The sequence below is a fragment of the Podarcis pityusensis genome (assembly GCF_964106645.2).
Source record: "Podarcis pityusensis genome assembly, chromosome: 2".
Lineage (NCBI taxonomy): Eukaryota > Metazoa > Chordata > Lepidosauria > Squamata > Lacertidae > Podarcis > Podarcis pityusensis.
In genome coordinates, this window is record NC_138029.1 from 12,962,481 (window position 1) to 12,977,401 (window position 14,921).

Here is a 14,921-nt window from a genome sequence, read left to right on the forward strand (position 1 = left end):
AGTTTTTGCCATAATTTGTCCCTACAGATTGAATCAAAAGCGGATGTAAGATCTACAAAAGCCACAAAAAGTTTGCTCTTATGTACCTTTGTATACTTATCTATCATTGTCTGTAGTACCAAACAATGGCCTGTTGTACTATGGCCCTTTCTAAACCCTGCCTGTTCCGGATTAAGCAGGTTAGAGTGGTCAGCCCAGTCAACCAGTTTATTTAGCAGGTAGCGAGTATAAAGTTTATACACAATGTCCAGGAGACTTATGGGGCGATAGTTTGAGGGGTCTTGGGGGTCTCCCTTCTTATAGATGGGGGCTACCAGGCTCAGTTTCCAGTTTTCTGGGATTTTGCATATATCATTTATTACCGTAAAAAGTTGGGCCAAAATAGCAGCCCACCACTGGGCATTTAGTTTAAACACCTCAGGAGGAATCATATCCTCACCGGGAGCTTTGCCATTCTTGAGTGTTTTAATTAGCTGTAAACATTCTGATTCGGTAACAGGATCCCAGCCCGTTAATAGATCGTTTTTAAGAGGAGGAAACTGGCTCGGTTTAGCAATGTTTGGAGCTGTATATAGCCGGGAAAAATGTTGGTACCATAAGTTAGATGAAATACTGTTGGTTACAATTTTCCCTTTGGGTGAAACTCCCTGAGCAATTATTTCCCAGAACTTTTTGTCGTCCCGCAATTTGATCGCTTTGTCAAGTGCCTCCCATTGTTCCTTTCTGTAGAGGGATTTCTTAAATTTTAGAGTATTTTTATAATGAGAACGCCACCTGTGCAGGTTTTCCAATGAGGACAGGGTCCCTTCCTGTTTTACCTTATTTTGTAATTTCCTAAGCAAAGATCTTAGATTCCTACAGTCTTTGTCGAACCAGGCCCTCGAGTTGTTTTGTTTTTTGGGAGGGTTGGAATTCGTGAGTAGTGGGAAGAGCGACTCTGAGACCTGCTGAAATGTTGAAAAGGGGTCAGAAATAGATGAGATACACTGGTCTCTCAAGGCCAGTAAGTCTGATGAATGCAGGTGTAGTTTGATTTTAGATTCCAGGTCGCTGTTCCATTTACGCCTACGAAGGGCCAGAGTTGGAGGTGGGTCTGCACAGTGATTGCGGTATTGCGGATCCACCAAACCACGGGGAATTAGTGAAATTGATATAGGAAGATGATCACTCTCAATTCTATTGAAAGTCCTGAAGCCCTGTGACCTCTCCAAGAGTTTTGGGGAGACCAGGATATAATCAATAACGCTCGCACCTCTAGGTCCAAGAAAAGAAAAGAAACCCCCTGACCTGTCCATATGGGTACCATGCAAATTATACAAATTATGTTTGAAGGCAGTCTCCAATAATGTAATGCCTGCCTTATTCAAGACCTTATCGTCAGAGGACCAGGGAATAAACCAATCTGCCTCTGGCAGGAACTGAGATTTAGAGCAGTACGTATTAATGTCATTTCCTATCCTGGCGTTGAAATCACCTGCCACCAGGATATCCATGCCAGGGAGTTCTAGTTCAGCCTTCTCCAAACATAGCTCTAAATCTTCCCAGATTTGTGACGACTGGGGAGGGGTGCCTATGGGAGGGATATATATATTAAAGCAAAGGAAATCTCCTCCTTCACTGCTAGAAATAAGTAAGATTTGTAAATTGTTACTCTTCACCCACTGCTGTTGCCGGGCCTTGCACTTTAGTTTGGTAGAAACAAAAGTGACTAAACCACCACTAGGTCGGCCTCGGGAATTTGGTTTTATCGCAGGGGTAGCAAAGGCTTCGTATCCCTGTAAAGAGGGGACATGGAGATCTAGACACCATGTCTCCTGTAGACATAAAATCTGAAATTTTGTAAGGAAATCCAGAAGGTCGACGTCACCCTGCTTAGATAGCCATCCCGCCACATTCCAGGATAGAATGTGGAAATAGGGTGATGGTGGAAATAGTGGCAGTCAATCTCTTTTCCGGTGGTTTGAGGCTCCTGAGCTGGGCTCCTCCTCTATCTGCCCTGCTTGGTGGTTCCAGGTTTGAGGTCGCTGGTCCCTAGATAGGTGTGATAGCTTTAACTGGGGGGCCAATAGGTTGATTTGGCCCAGAGGATCTTCGATGACACCGTTACAAATATCATGTTGTTCAGCTGATGTATCATGATGTTCAGCTGGTTTTCGCAGAGCAAGGGTTTTGCCGACCCGTATAGGCTGTACAGGTAGCAGGTCGACAGCTGCATCTTGCGTCGGTACTGCTAGCGGGTCAAAATTTGACAAAAGCTGTGGATCTTGATTGCGTATTGGGCTTAGAATAATGGAAGCCTCCAATTCCGGCATCGAGGCATATGAGGACGAGAGCATTTCAGACTGGTCTTGCTTGGGTAGTCCAATGCCAGGCTCGTTGCACGTAGAGACCAGGGTACCAAGCGGGGGGTGTAGGAAATCAATTAAGTCATTTGCGGGCAGGCTTGCCACTCCCTGTGGGGTAATAGATCCCGGCTCCATTCCCCCGTCTATTTGTTCTTTATGGCGCACAGGCCCAGCATCAACACCGACAGCACCTATCCTGGTGCATAGCGGTGTACGGGTCAGATTGGTGAATACCCTTGTAAAATAGATGTACCATTTTCTTGTGCGGTTTCTTAATTTTAGAATCTTTGCAACGAAATGGGCAGATCTAAAGTTAATAACCATACGTCTCATATAAGGTCCAGAAGGCAGCCATGCGATGTCCACGATATCTACGGGGCGTAATGTCTGCCCCAGCAGTTGGGTCAGGGAATTTGTGACCGAATGTTTATCCGCCCATTTGTTATAATTCAAGGGGTGGTTTCCCACCAGTACTGCAAGTTTGCTGTTCTGGAGTTGCAGACTTGAGTTTTGTACTTGGTTGGGCAGGCATCTCACTTGTTTTTGTGCAAGGTTGGCCTGCACACTTGGGCAGGGGTGAGCGGAGTTTGCAATATTGTTAAGCTGAGGAAGTGAGGGGGGGCAACTGAACAAGCCAAAGACTTTTTCAAGCTTCTTTTCGATCCCATCCAGCCTTTTATATAAGTTGGTGATGGTATGTGTTATCAACTCAGTCTGGCAGATTAGCAGTTCCAGTGCCTCTCGGTCCTTGTTTAACTGGGCTGGTGACTGGGATAATTCAGGTGAAGTTTTTTGCAGGGACTCAAGAGTCTGTTCCATCTGTTCCTTCATACACAGGCTCGAGGCTAGTTGTGGGCCATCCACAATGCCGGCAGGCTCCTCATGAGTAGTACTGGGAGCAAGGACCTCATAGCTGTTTGCTGTGGGGAAGTTTCTACAGATCTCATTTAGGTCGTTGTCAGGCAAGAAATCCCTGATATTTGTCTGTTTTTTGGCAGTGCTCGTAGCTTCATTGGAATGCTGCCTGCGGCGTTTCTTCCCTCTCATGTCGGCAAGAAAATAGGGAGAAAATTTCTCAAAATAGCAGGGTCAGGGCAGGTTGTGCTGTTAATGAGCCCTACTCCCTTTAACAGTCTTTATCTGCCGCGTTTTCTTGCAGATTTATGGGAGAAGTAGAAATAATCTAAACCATAAAACTTCTAAAATAAACGCCTTAAGGCATCTTAGAGCCCTTAGAACCCGTCAAAGCAGATAATAAAAATATAGCTTTACCGAGCATAAGACAAGGCTGCCGCTCACGTCGCCATCTTGGATCGAAGCAAAGTTCTTAACCCGAGGTACTATTTCTGGGTTAGCGGAGTCTGTAACCTGAAGCATATGTAACGTGAAGTGTATGTAACCCGAGGTACCACTGTATAAACTAAACAAGCTATAGCTTAGGCCCCCCCAAAAAAATTTAAAGGGAAAAAAACCTGGATGTACATATCCAAAATGTAAGATAAAAAACAAATAAAATAAAACCTACATACAGCAACAGTGTTTTGTGTTGTGTAGGCTCCTATTTGTTATGTGCAAATGGCTTTAGATACCTATTAGGTCCATAAATTACCACATAGCCTATATTCAACACAAAAAACAGTGACAATTTGTTGTTGACAAAGGACAGCTGGACATATAAAGGGACCCATTACATTCAGTAGCTTAGGGCCTCATCAAACCTAAATCCGGCCCTGATCCCACCCTCCTTGGGGGGCGTGTCCCTTGTGCCCAACCTGAGTGGCAGTAGCATACACTCCACCACTGCTTGTACATGTTTTAAAGAGGTATTTTGAGGGCCTTCTTGGTAACAGCTGAAGTGACCTGGGACTCTCTTTTTTTCTGAGAAGAGCCTGTGCAATCCCTTGTCTTTCTAATTATGTGAGAATCTGTGTGGATAGTAGTATTTAAAAAAAATGAAAACAAAAAATGAAAACAAAAACAAACATTCGCAGTTAGAAAGCTAGTTCCAAGATGCGGAATGATGAGCAAACGGCACAAACTGAAACTATCCCTAATTTTTCCCTACATACAAAACTTAAATCTTTTCTGGAATGTTTAAAACATTTCTTTAAAAAAATATACTCACAATGCTTTATTATTTGTTTTGCCTTGCAGTCACCAGAGGACATTTGTGCTGGAGGTCATGGGTCGTCACTGCGGGTAGGAATTTCTGTTCTTGTTCCTCTCAAATGTCACGTTTTAAAATGCATTTTGATCATTTTTTTCGAAAACGGCGGTGCCAGAATCAATGAAGTGAATGATCTGAAGCAGACATAGGCAACCTTCGGCCCTCCAGATGTTTAGGCCTACAACTCCCATGATCCCTGGCTATGAGGACCAGTGGTCAGGGATGATGGGAATTGTAGTCCAAAACATCTGGAGGGTCGAAGGTTGCCAATGCCTGATCTGAAGAATAATTACATTCTGATCCACACACTAGCCCAGGAAGTTTCAGAAAGATCAAATTTTTCCAGTCTGAGTGCAGTCTGGGTTTCCAAAGAGAGAGGATGATATGAATCAGTCTCCAATCAGACCTAAGTAACCTTTAAGAAAGCACGTTCCCTGCTTGGATTTTTCAAGCACTATTGCTAGGTTAAAATCTTGCACCAAATCAGTAATGGCTCATTGTTCGTCTTTTATCTCTTCCTCTAGTTACCTAGCCCTTGTAACAGCCTTGGCAAGTGGTGCAGACTGGGTTTTCATTCCAGAATCTCCACCAGAGGATGACTGGGAGGATCACTTGTGCAGGAGGCTAACTGAGGTAATAATAATAATATTTATTGCGGTCCAATGACCCATAACATGGATTCAGAATAAAATACAGATTCATACAGACAACCCCCCAGGGAAGGGAGACGGAAGTGTTATTTGTTTAGTCATGGGTATGTTGATCTTTGATTCGTATGACTACTAAAAGAAACTTTGTCACGGCCACTGTGATATCATTGGACTTGTCGTCCAGAAGATATCTGATATAGTAGGCTTCCGATTGACTTTTTTAAAAATAATTTTTTATTAGATTTTTCACAGTGATAACACAAACCACAAAGCAAAATGATACACAAAAACAGAAAAAGAAAAAGAAGAAAAAAGAAAGAAAAAAAAGAGGGGGGGAAAGGGGGAACAATAAACAGATAAACAATAACAACAAACTTAATTCTTCACAAATCTAACCTTTTAAACATCTTGGTTGACTTCCTCAAATCCCTCCCTTCTGAGTTTCCTTGTAATTAAAAGTAACAGCTTTCCAATATCATTATTAAACTAAAACAATTTCCAATTATAGTCCATCTTATTCACTTTTCTTAACATTCTAAATCCCATTTATTTATCGTATTTTTCGCCCCATAGGGCGCACCGGCCCATAGGGCGCACCTAGTTTTTTTGGGGGGAAATCAAGGGAAAAAAATTTATCCCCCCCCCCCCCCGCAGCCATCCCCAAGCTAGAAAAGGGAGACGGAGCGCTCCGTCTCCCTCTTCTGCCTTCAGAGACAGCCTCCCTAGCCTCAGTGGGGCAGCAGCTTGCCCCGCTGTCCCCCGAGCTTGTTGGGCTGGCGGTGGGGAGAAGCAAGCTTGCTTCTCCCCACCGCCAGCCTCCAAACCAGGTCGGGGAATAGTGGGATAGCGGTGCTCCGCCTCCCCGCTGTCCCCCGAGCTTGTAGGGCTGGCGGTGGGTAGAAGCAAGCTTGCTTCTCCCCACCGCCAGCCTCCAAACCAGGTCGGGGAATAGCGGGATGGCGGCGCTCCGCCTCCCCGCTGTCCCCCGAGCTTGTGGGGCTGGCATTGGGGAGAAGCAAGCTTCTCCCCACCGCCAGCCTCCAAACCAGGTCGAGGAATAGCGGATGGCGGCGCTCCGCCTCCCCGCTGTCCCCCGAGCTTGTGGGGCTGCCCGATATATGCCCGAAGCCCGGGGCGCGCTCCGGAACGTGCCCCGTGCTTCGGGCTGCAGGCTTCCGCCCGCAAGCCTTGCGAGCCCGGCAGAAACTCCTGCCGGGCTCGCAAGGCTTGTGGATAGCTTCCTGAAGCCTGGAGAGCAACCCCTCTGCACCGACCCCTCTCGCTCTCCAGGCTTCAGCGAAAGCCTGCATTCACCCCATAGGACACACACACATTTCCCCTTCATTTTTGGAGGGGAAAAGTGCGTCCTATAGGGCGAAAAATACGGTAATTATAACTTAATTCAATCCTAGGCCTATTTGTTTCTTTCAAGTAATTTCTATTTTTGATATTTCTAATTATATTTCTAATTTTTTATATTGGCTTCCGATTGATTTGCCAATAGTGGTTTAATCAATAGTTCCCTAGCTTGATCCTATTGTCCGCAATGCAATAGAATATGCCTCATGCAGTCAACGTTCTGAGAGCATACACAGATCCTATTTTGATAAGGGATACCTCTCGGTCTGCCGTTTAACACTTCTGATGGGAATACATTTAATTTGGCTTTGGTGAAAAGACGCCAGTATGTTAGTACAGACAAATTTCTAAGATATGCAGGTGTCTGAAACTCGAACCCATAGTGAATTCCATAGTGAATGGGCCACAGCTAACATGAGACTGAGATCGGAGATCACTATGTGCTTTGTCCCAGAACCTTTGCCTCAGAGATTCAAGGGTGGTATCATAGACCAGATGGTACAGGAGAGAAGGTGGCATACCAGTCGAAGTGGCTTTTCTAACCATCATTTTCATCCATAAGCTGGTAAACTCCTTGTTGTTTAGGTATGGAAGTAACCTCTTCCCTAGGCCAAAGACTGAGATCTTGAGCCAGTATCTCAGGGCTGTAATATGTTGATGCTGTGTACTGTACTGGCTGGAGAATGTTTAAAAAAGCAAATCAGTTGAAGTATTTGGAGTCAGTGAACGAAATCTGCACCAAAACAATGGGACACCCTCACAGGTCCCTAAGCCACCTCAAGGGCCTGGTGAGCTGGAAAAACTAGACAAACCTAGGGTAGCCTGAGTTTCACAGTCAGGCCCTCTCTAGGCTGCAAAAAACTGTCTCCAGCCTTGATTAAGGATATGGCAGCAGCAACTGAGCAGAGAAGAGTACCATGATTGATGGCACTGAAAGCTGTAGAGAGGTCCAGGAGAATCACCAAAGTTGGGTTCCCGGCAGCCTTTCTTGGCTGTCCAAGGCGGTTTCTGTCTCCAAACCAGGCCTGGAACATGGTTTAAAGTGGATCCAGTATACCTGAAGGAGCATCTCCACCCCCATCGTTCTGCCCGGACGCTGAGGTCCAGCGTCGAGGGCCTTCTGGCGGTTCCCTCATTGCGAGAAGCAAAGCTACAGGGAACCAGGCAGAGGGCCTTCTCGGTAGTGGCGCCCGCCCTGTGGAACGCCCTTCCAGCAGATGTCAAAGCGATAAACAACTATCTGACATTCAGAAGACATCTTAAGGCAGCCCTGTTCAGGGAAGTTTTTAACGTGTGATATTTTAGTGTATTTTTGGTTCTATGGAAGCCGCCCAGAGTGGCTGGGGAGGCCCAGCCAGATGGGCGGGGTACAAATAATAAATTATTATTATTATTATTATTATTATTATTTATTAGTATCTCTCTCTCCCTCTTTTCTTCTCCACAGACAAGAACCCGAGGCTCAAGGCTGAACATCATTATTGTGGCTGAAGGAGCAATTGATAAGCACGGCAAGCCGATCACCTCAGAAGACATTAAAAGTGTGGGTGATGCAATCCTGTTTCTGCTCGGAGCGTCTGTGTCAATGTTCTTTGGCCTAACATTGAGATTGAGCTGAAATACTCGCTGGCAGGCAGAATGACTGTCTCGCCAGAGTGGTGCATGCTCTAGTTATCTCCTGCTTGGACTACTGCAATGCACTCTACGTGGGGCTACCTTTGAAGGTGACCCGGAAACTGCAATTAATCCAGAATGCGGCAGCTAGACTGGTGACTGGGGGCGGCCGCCGAGACCACATAACACCAGTCCTGAGAGATCTGCATTGCTCCCAGTACGTTTCCGAGCACAATTCAAAGTGTTGGTGCTGACCTTTAAAGCCCTAAACGGCCTCGGTCCAGTACACCTGAAGGAGCGTCTCCACCCCCATCGTTCAGCCCGGACACTGAGATCCAGCAGCAAGGGCCTTCTGGCAGTTCCCTCATTGCGAGAAGTGAGGTTACAGGGAACCAGGCAGAGGGCCTTCTCGGTAGTGGCGCCCGCCCTGTGGAACGCCCTCCCTTCAGATGTGAAGGAAATAACCAGTTATCCCATCTTTAAAAGACATCTGAAGACAGCCCTGTTTAGGGAAGTTTTTAATATTTAATGCTGTACTGTTTTTAACATTTGATTGGGAGCCGCCCAGAGTGGCTGAGGAAACTCAGCCAGATGGGCGGGGTATAAATAAATTAATAATAATAATAATAATAATAATAATTTATTATTATTATTATTATTATTATTATTATTATTATTATTATTATTATCATCCTGCACAGTTAAAAAGGGCGGGTTTGTACAACCAAAGGACTCAAAGAGTAACAAAAGCCTGGTTCTTCTTCTGTTGTCCAGTGAACTTTAATTTTAACTTTGAAGGGATAGTGTCATTATTTTGCACCTCTTTTCTCTCTGCAGCTGGTTGTGAAACGCCTGGGCTATGACACAAGAGTCACCATTCTTGGACATGTGCAACGTGGTGGGACCCCCTCTGCCTTTGATCGCATCCTGGTAAAAAGCAATGCAGTTTTGTTTCTGATGCTTCATATAGATGACATGCCTGTAAACAATACAGTGGTACCTCAGGTTACAGACGCTTCAGGTTACAGACTCCGCTAACCCAGAAATAGAACCTCGGGTTAAGAACTTTGCTTCAGGATGAGAACAGAAATTGTGCTCCGGTGGCATGGCAACAGCTAAAGTGGTGCTTCAGGTTAAGAACGGACCTCCAGAACAAATTAAGTTCTTAACCTGAGGTACCACTGTACAGTGGTATCTCGGGTTACAAACACTTTGGGTTACAGACTCCGCTAACCTGGAAGTAGTACCTTGGGTTAAGAACTTTGCCCCAGGATGTAAAGTGAAGGCGTTCTGGGAAATGATTTATAATGAATTGAAAAAGGTATTTAAATATACCTTCACTAAGAAACCAGAGGCTTTCCTTTTGGGTATTGTCGGCCAAGGGGTGGTAAAGAAGGACCAGACATTTTTTATGTATGCAACAACAGCAGCAAGGATACTTCTCGCAAAACACTGGAAAACTCAAGATCTACCCACACTGGAAGAATGGCAGATGCAACTGATAGACTACATGGAACTGGCCGAGATGACCGGCAGAATTCGAGACCTGGGAGAAGAGAGGACTGAGGAGGATTGGAAGAAATTTAAGAACTATTTACAAAAACATTGCAATTTGAGTGAATGCTAAACAGGATGCTAGATCAAAATAACTGAGCACCACTAAATTCAGAGGTTTTTAAGAAAATAAGTAAGATTGTGAAAATTTAACTCCTTTCGAGAACTATAAGAATATGAAACACAGAAGGGATATAAGAATGTAAATAAGATAATAAATTGCTGACAAAATGTTATAACGATGAAAGTGGGAGCGGGAGATGTGAGGAAGTCCAAAGAAAATGTGAAATTATGTTAAGACAAATGTTATATTGTTTATTATGTTTATTTCTATTGTAAAACCCAATAAATTGTTTAAAAAAAAAAAAAAAAAGAACTTTGCCCCAGGATGACAACAGAAATTGCGCAGCGGCAGCAGGAGGCCCCATTAGGTAAAGTGGTACCTCAGGTTAAGAACAGTTTCAGGTTAAGAACGGACCTCCGGAACGAATTAAGTTCGTAACCAGAGGTGCCACTGTATTGCATATTGGAGTGAGAGGCAGGAGGAGACATTTCTAAAGGTATAGTCCAGGTGTGGGGAACCTTTGGCCCTCCAGATGTTGCCGAACTACAGTTCCCATAATTCCTGGCCGTTGGCCCTGTTTGCTGGGGCTGATGGGAGTTGCAGTTCAGCAACGCCTGGCAGCCCCAAGGTTCCCCACGCTTGATGCACTCCCGCTGTCTCTAGGTTGTTAACTTCTCTGGAATTAATTGCCTGCCGGTGGGGAATGTTACACTTCTGTAGAAGGGCAAAGGGTTTCGTGACAGACTAGTTGAGGTATGAGCTTTCTTGGACTAGAGCCCATTGTGTCACGTTGTAAACTGTGGGGACAAAAGGCCACGAAATGCAGTCTCTCGCATTTTTCGGCAAAGTTTGACATGATAAGAACACTCGGTAGCCATTCACACAGCAGGAGGTAATTAGCAATAACATAATTACGAATTACTTATCACTCCCTCTAATAATGAACTCAGGTGGCCAGATTGGAGCCAAAATTAGGCCGCTGTGAAACAAGAGAGAAGTATTATAATAAATAATAATAATTTTTTATTTATACCCCACCCTTCCTGGTTCAGGAAACTGGGCTCAGGGCGGCTAACAACAAATTTAAAACACTCAATTGATGCTACAAAAAAACAGCATAAAATATGGTATAAAGCGTAAATAACAATAAAATCAAAAATCAATTTAGGGGGAAAATCCATCCAATAAACATTAGATGATCACCAGGGCTAGCTAGCTAAATTAGTCCCACTTGGGCCAGCGAGGAGGCCAGGGGAGAACCAGCTGTGGGATCCCAGAGCGGGAAATCTTCATAAAAAGGGGAGGAAAGGAAGGGGAACAAAAGATCAGGCCAGGTTCAAATTGAAAGCCAGGCGGAATAGTTCTGTCTTACAGGCCCTGCGGAAGGAAGTTAAATCTTGCAGCGCCCTGGTCTCATGGGACAGAGCATTCCACGAGGTCAGAGCCATCACTGAGAAGGCCCTGGCCCTAGTGGAGGATAATCTAACTTCCTTAGGGCCCGGGACCTCTAAACTATGATTATTCATGGACCTTAAGGTCCTCTGCGGGGCATACCAGGAGAGGCAGTCCCGTAAGTACGAGGGCCCTAAGTACTGACATGCTCAGGTATTTGCAGAAATACAAAAAACCCCAAACCCTTAAAAAAAATCATTTTTCTGTTCTCCATCTTGCAGGGAAGCAGGATGGGAGTGGAAGCTGTCATGGCGCTACTGGAGGGAACTCCTGATACTCCAGCATGTGTTGTCAGTCTCTCTGGTAACCAGGCTGTCCGCCTTCCTCTCATGGAGTGCGTCCAAGTAGTAAGTATTGTTTGCTGGCATGTGCGTTTATGGGGGTGGGACAAGAAAATGCACCTCTTTATCCTAGCCGTTAAGGTATTTTGTTTTGCTGGGCCCCCACCACATTTGCTGAATGTATACTGTTCTGTTCCATTTGAAGTAGTTGTTTTCATAACAGTATATTATATTGTTGTTACCTCTCCTGGGACCTTATGGGCAGGTAAGAAATCAAAGACTTATAATTTGGCATAAAATTTGGACTGTTTGGTTGCATTATCATTTGGAATGTATTTAACGTGGATTTAAAGATAAAGGTAAAGGGACCCCTGACCATTAGGTCCAGTCGTGACTGACTCTGGGGTTGCGGCGCTCATCTCGCTTTATTGGTCGAGGGAGCCAGCGTACAGCTTCCGGGTCATGTGGCCAGCATGACTAAGCCGCTTCTGGTGAACCAGAGCAGCGCACAGAAACGCCGTTTACCTTCCCGCTGGAGCGGTACCTATTTATCTACTTGCACTTTGATGTGCTTTTGAACTGCTAGGTTGGCAGGAGCAGGGGCCGAGCAACAGGAGCTCACCCCGTCACGGGGATTCGAACCGCCAACCTGCTAAGGATCGGCAAGTCCTAGGCTCTGTGGTTTAACCCACAGCGCCACCCGCATTCCCAACGTGGATTTAATTGGATTGTTAAAATGGAAAATTTAATAAATATTATTATAAAAAATAAAAAATACTATTTGTCGCTATTGTCTTCCTTCAACAGACTAAAGATGTCACAACAGCGATGAATGAGGGACGGTTTGACGAAGCTCTTAAACTTAGAGGAAGGTAAGTTGGAGCTACAATGTGAACAAGGCCTTCTGGGGCCTCTGTGCAATTTATTTTTTATTCTTAGGAAGGGGAAGTGGCCGTAGCTCAGTGACAGAGCATCTAGTTTGCATGCAGTAGGTCCTGGATTCAGTCCTTCGAATCTCCAGGAAGGGCTGGGAAGGATTTCCTGCCAATCCCAGTCAGTGTAGACAGTCTTGAACTAGCCTAGGTTGGAAGGTTGCTTCCTTTGCTCCTAATAATTTGATTCACCCTGCAGGAGTTTCCAAAACAACTGGAATGTTTACAAGATTTTGGCCCATGTTCGCCCACCCTCTGCAAAGGTAAGGGGGGGAAAGGGGCATACAATGGGAGAGAAGGCATAGCTCAGTGGTATGCTTTGTGTGTGTAAGTCCCATGTTTGATCCCTGGCATCTCTAAATAAAAGGATTCATGTAGCAGGCGATGGGAGAGACCCTTCTCTGTCTGAGACCGCGAAGACCTGACCTTCTACGAGGCAGCTTCCTTTGTTTTGGTATAGGCAGGTCTGCATATCCTGTTGAGAACTGCTTAGACAGGCCGTTGTTATGTACTGAAGTTCTCACCCTGGGCCAGCAGGGGGATACTGTAGATAGTTATGCAAATAAGGGGTCGAAAGTGACGTTCAGTGATTGGATAGTTTTAGAAAATTGTTACAGTTACGTTGTACTGGAGCCCTGTATAAGCAGGCTGACTGAACCCTTCAGTTTAGTTCTGTTCTGGCCTGTGAATAAACAAGAGCTGTTTGAAGAATCACTGTGTCGTCTGATATGTTCACCCACAACTTAACAGTTGTAACATGAGCTATCTTTCTTTTTAACCAGTCTGTATTTGTTTATTGGTGTTTTTCTGCTGATTTTATTCTCATGTGCCTGAAAGACCTACACTGGCTCCCAGTACGTTTCCGATCACAATTCAAAGTGTAGGTGCTGACCTTTAAAGCCCTAAACAGCCTTGGCCTAGTATACCTGAAGGAGCGTCTCCACCCCCATCATTCAGCCTGGACACTGAGGTCCAGCTCCGAGGGCCTTCTGGTGGTTCCCTCCCTGCGAGAAGTGAGGTTACAGGGAACCAGGCAGAGGGCCTTCTCGGTGGTGGCACCCGCCCTGTGGAACGCCCTCGTATCAGATGTCAAGAAAATAAACAACTGACTTTTAGAAGACATCTGAAGGCAGCTCTGTTTAGGGAAGTTTTTAATTTGATGTTTTATTGTATTTTTAATATTTTGTTGGAAGCCACCCAGAGTGGCTGAGGAAACCCAGCCAGATGGGCGGGGTATAAATAATAAATTACTATATTATTATTAATATTGGAGTACACACACACACACACACACACACACACAAATGTAATTAGAATTTTTATAAATAAATAAACCATCCTTGTAATGGGAGCAAAGCTGCTCTATGAAATTTCTGTCCATGTGACCGGCTCCTTCCATGGAACCCAGAATCCCCCAACAGGGTGTGCTTTGAAGTACATCCAAAACCCTTTCTGACTTCATCCCCAATCCTTTTCTTTCTCCGCAGAGTGGCTACAACCTGGCAGTGATGAACGTAGGTGCACCAGCAGCTGGCATGAATGCAGCCGTGAGGTCTACTGTTAGAATTGGGTTGATCCACGGCCATAGGATGCTGGCTGTGCACGACGGGTTTGAAGGCCTAGCCGAAGGAAAGGTATTTGTTTGTTTAACTGAGGGATTAATACTCTCTTCTAAGAGAGTTCCACAATTGCCAGTGGCTCAGGAAAGAGCTGCTTTGAGCTAAAGAAACCCTTTCGTCCATCCTTCCTCTCCAGATTGAAGAAATTGGATGGGGAGGAGTCGGCGGCTGGACTGGGAGAGGTGGATCGAGTCTTGGAACCAAAAGGTATTATGATGGGGAGAGGTGCATAGCTGTCAACCGTCCCTTATTTGGCGGGAAACTCCCTTATCCCAGTGCCGTGTCCCGCTGCTGTCCCTTATTGACGATGTCCCTTAAATTTCCCGGGTTTCAAAGGAAGCAGCTCCTCTCCCTCCCTCCCTCCCTGCCGGCCAGGGAGGTGGGAGGCTCCAACTGTATTGCTTGGCTGCCCGCCCCGCCCCCCTCCAGCCTCCTCTCACCAGCCTTGGCCCCCGGGAGCCCCTCCACACCGGGACTGGCGGGAGCCTCGGGCCCTTCTGCTGCCATCCTCCTCACAGCTGCCGAACTGAGCGTCTCTGCCTGGGGTAGCATCTTCGTAGCTTGGACTTCGTTTTGTGCAAAAAGTGGTTGCTGCTTGTAGTTATTTAATTGCAGTGTTTCATCAGCTTGAGCAGCAACCTCTGGAAACGAAGGGCTAAAAACCGGCGCTGCTCTCCAAAATTATCTGGTCCCCTTTAACTTCATATTTCAGGTGGTTGACTAAAATCCCTTATTTTGGCTGCTGATCCCTTATTTTCGAGGCTGCTGGTCCCTTATTTTCAAATCTGTAAGTTGACAGCTATGGAGAGGTGTCCATGGACGGATGTACTCTGTGTTTAAAATAAACACAGCTGCTAAGAAAAAATGAAGTGATAAAAATAATA

The 14,921-nt window shown here is 45.5% G+C and overlaps 2 protein-coding genes across 2 annotated transcripts in view; both read left to right on the plus strand.

Annotated features, from left to right (window-relative positions):
- Positions 1–14,921, plus strand: part of PFKM (phosphofructokinase, muscle) — a 51,354-nt gene that overhangs the window by 22,955 nt on the left and 13,478 nt on the right. The window contains exons 6-14 of the mRNA XM_080994505.1: positions 4,500–4,544; positions 5,037–5,145; positions 7,969–8,064; positions 8,973–9,065; positions 11,427–11,552; positions 12,294–12,358; positions 12,618–12,681; positions 13,906–14,052; positions 14,174–14,244. Of these exons, the coding sequence (XP_080850631.1) occupies positions 4,500–4,544; positions 5,037–5,145; positions 7,969–8,064; positions 8,973–9,065; positions 11,427–11,552; positions 12,294–12,358; positions 12,618–12,681; positions 13,906–14,052; positions 14,174–14,244 (816 nt within the window). The remainder of the gene's footprint in view (positions 1–4,499; positions 4,545–5,036; positions 5,146–7,968; positions 8,065–8,972; positions 9,066–11,426; positions 11,553–12,293; positions 12,359–12,617; positions 12,682–13,905; positions 14,053–14,173; positions 14,245–14,921) is intronic.
- LOC308471085 (uncharacterized protein) overlaps positions 40–14,921 on the plus strand; it is a 51,271-nt gene continuing 36,389 nt past the window's right edge. The window contains exon 1 of the mRNA XM_080995034.1: positions 40–185. The gene's annotated coding sequence lies outside the window, so the exon portion shown is untranslated. The remainder of the gene's footprint in view (positions 186–14,921) is intronic.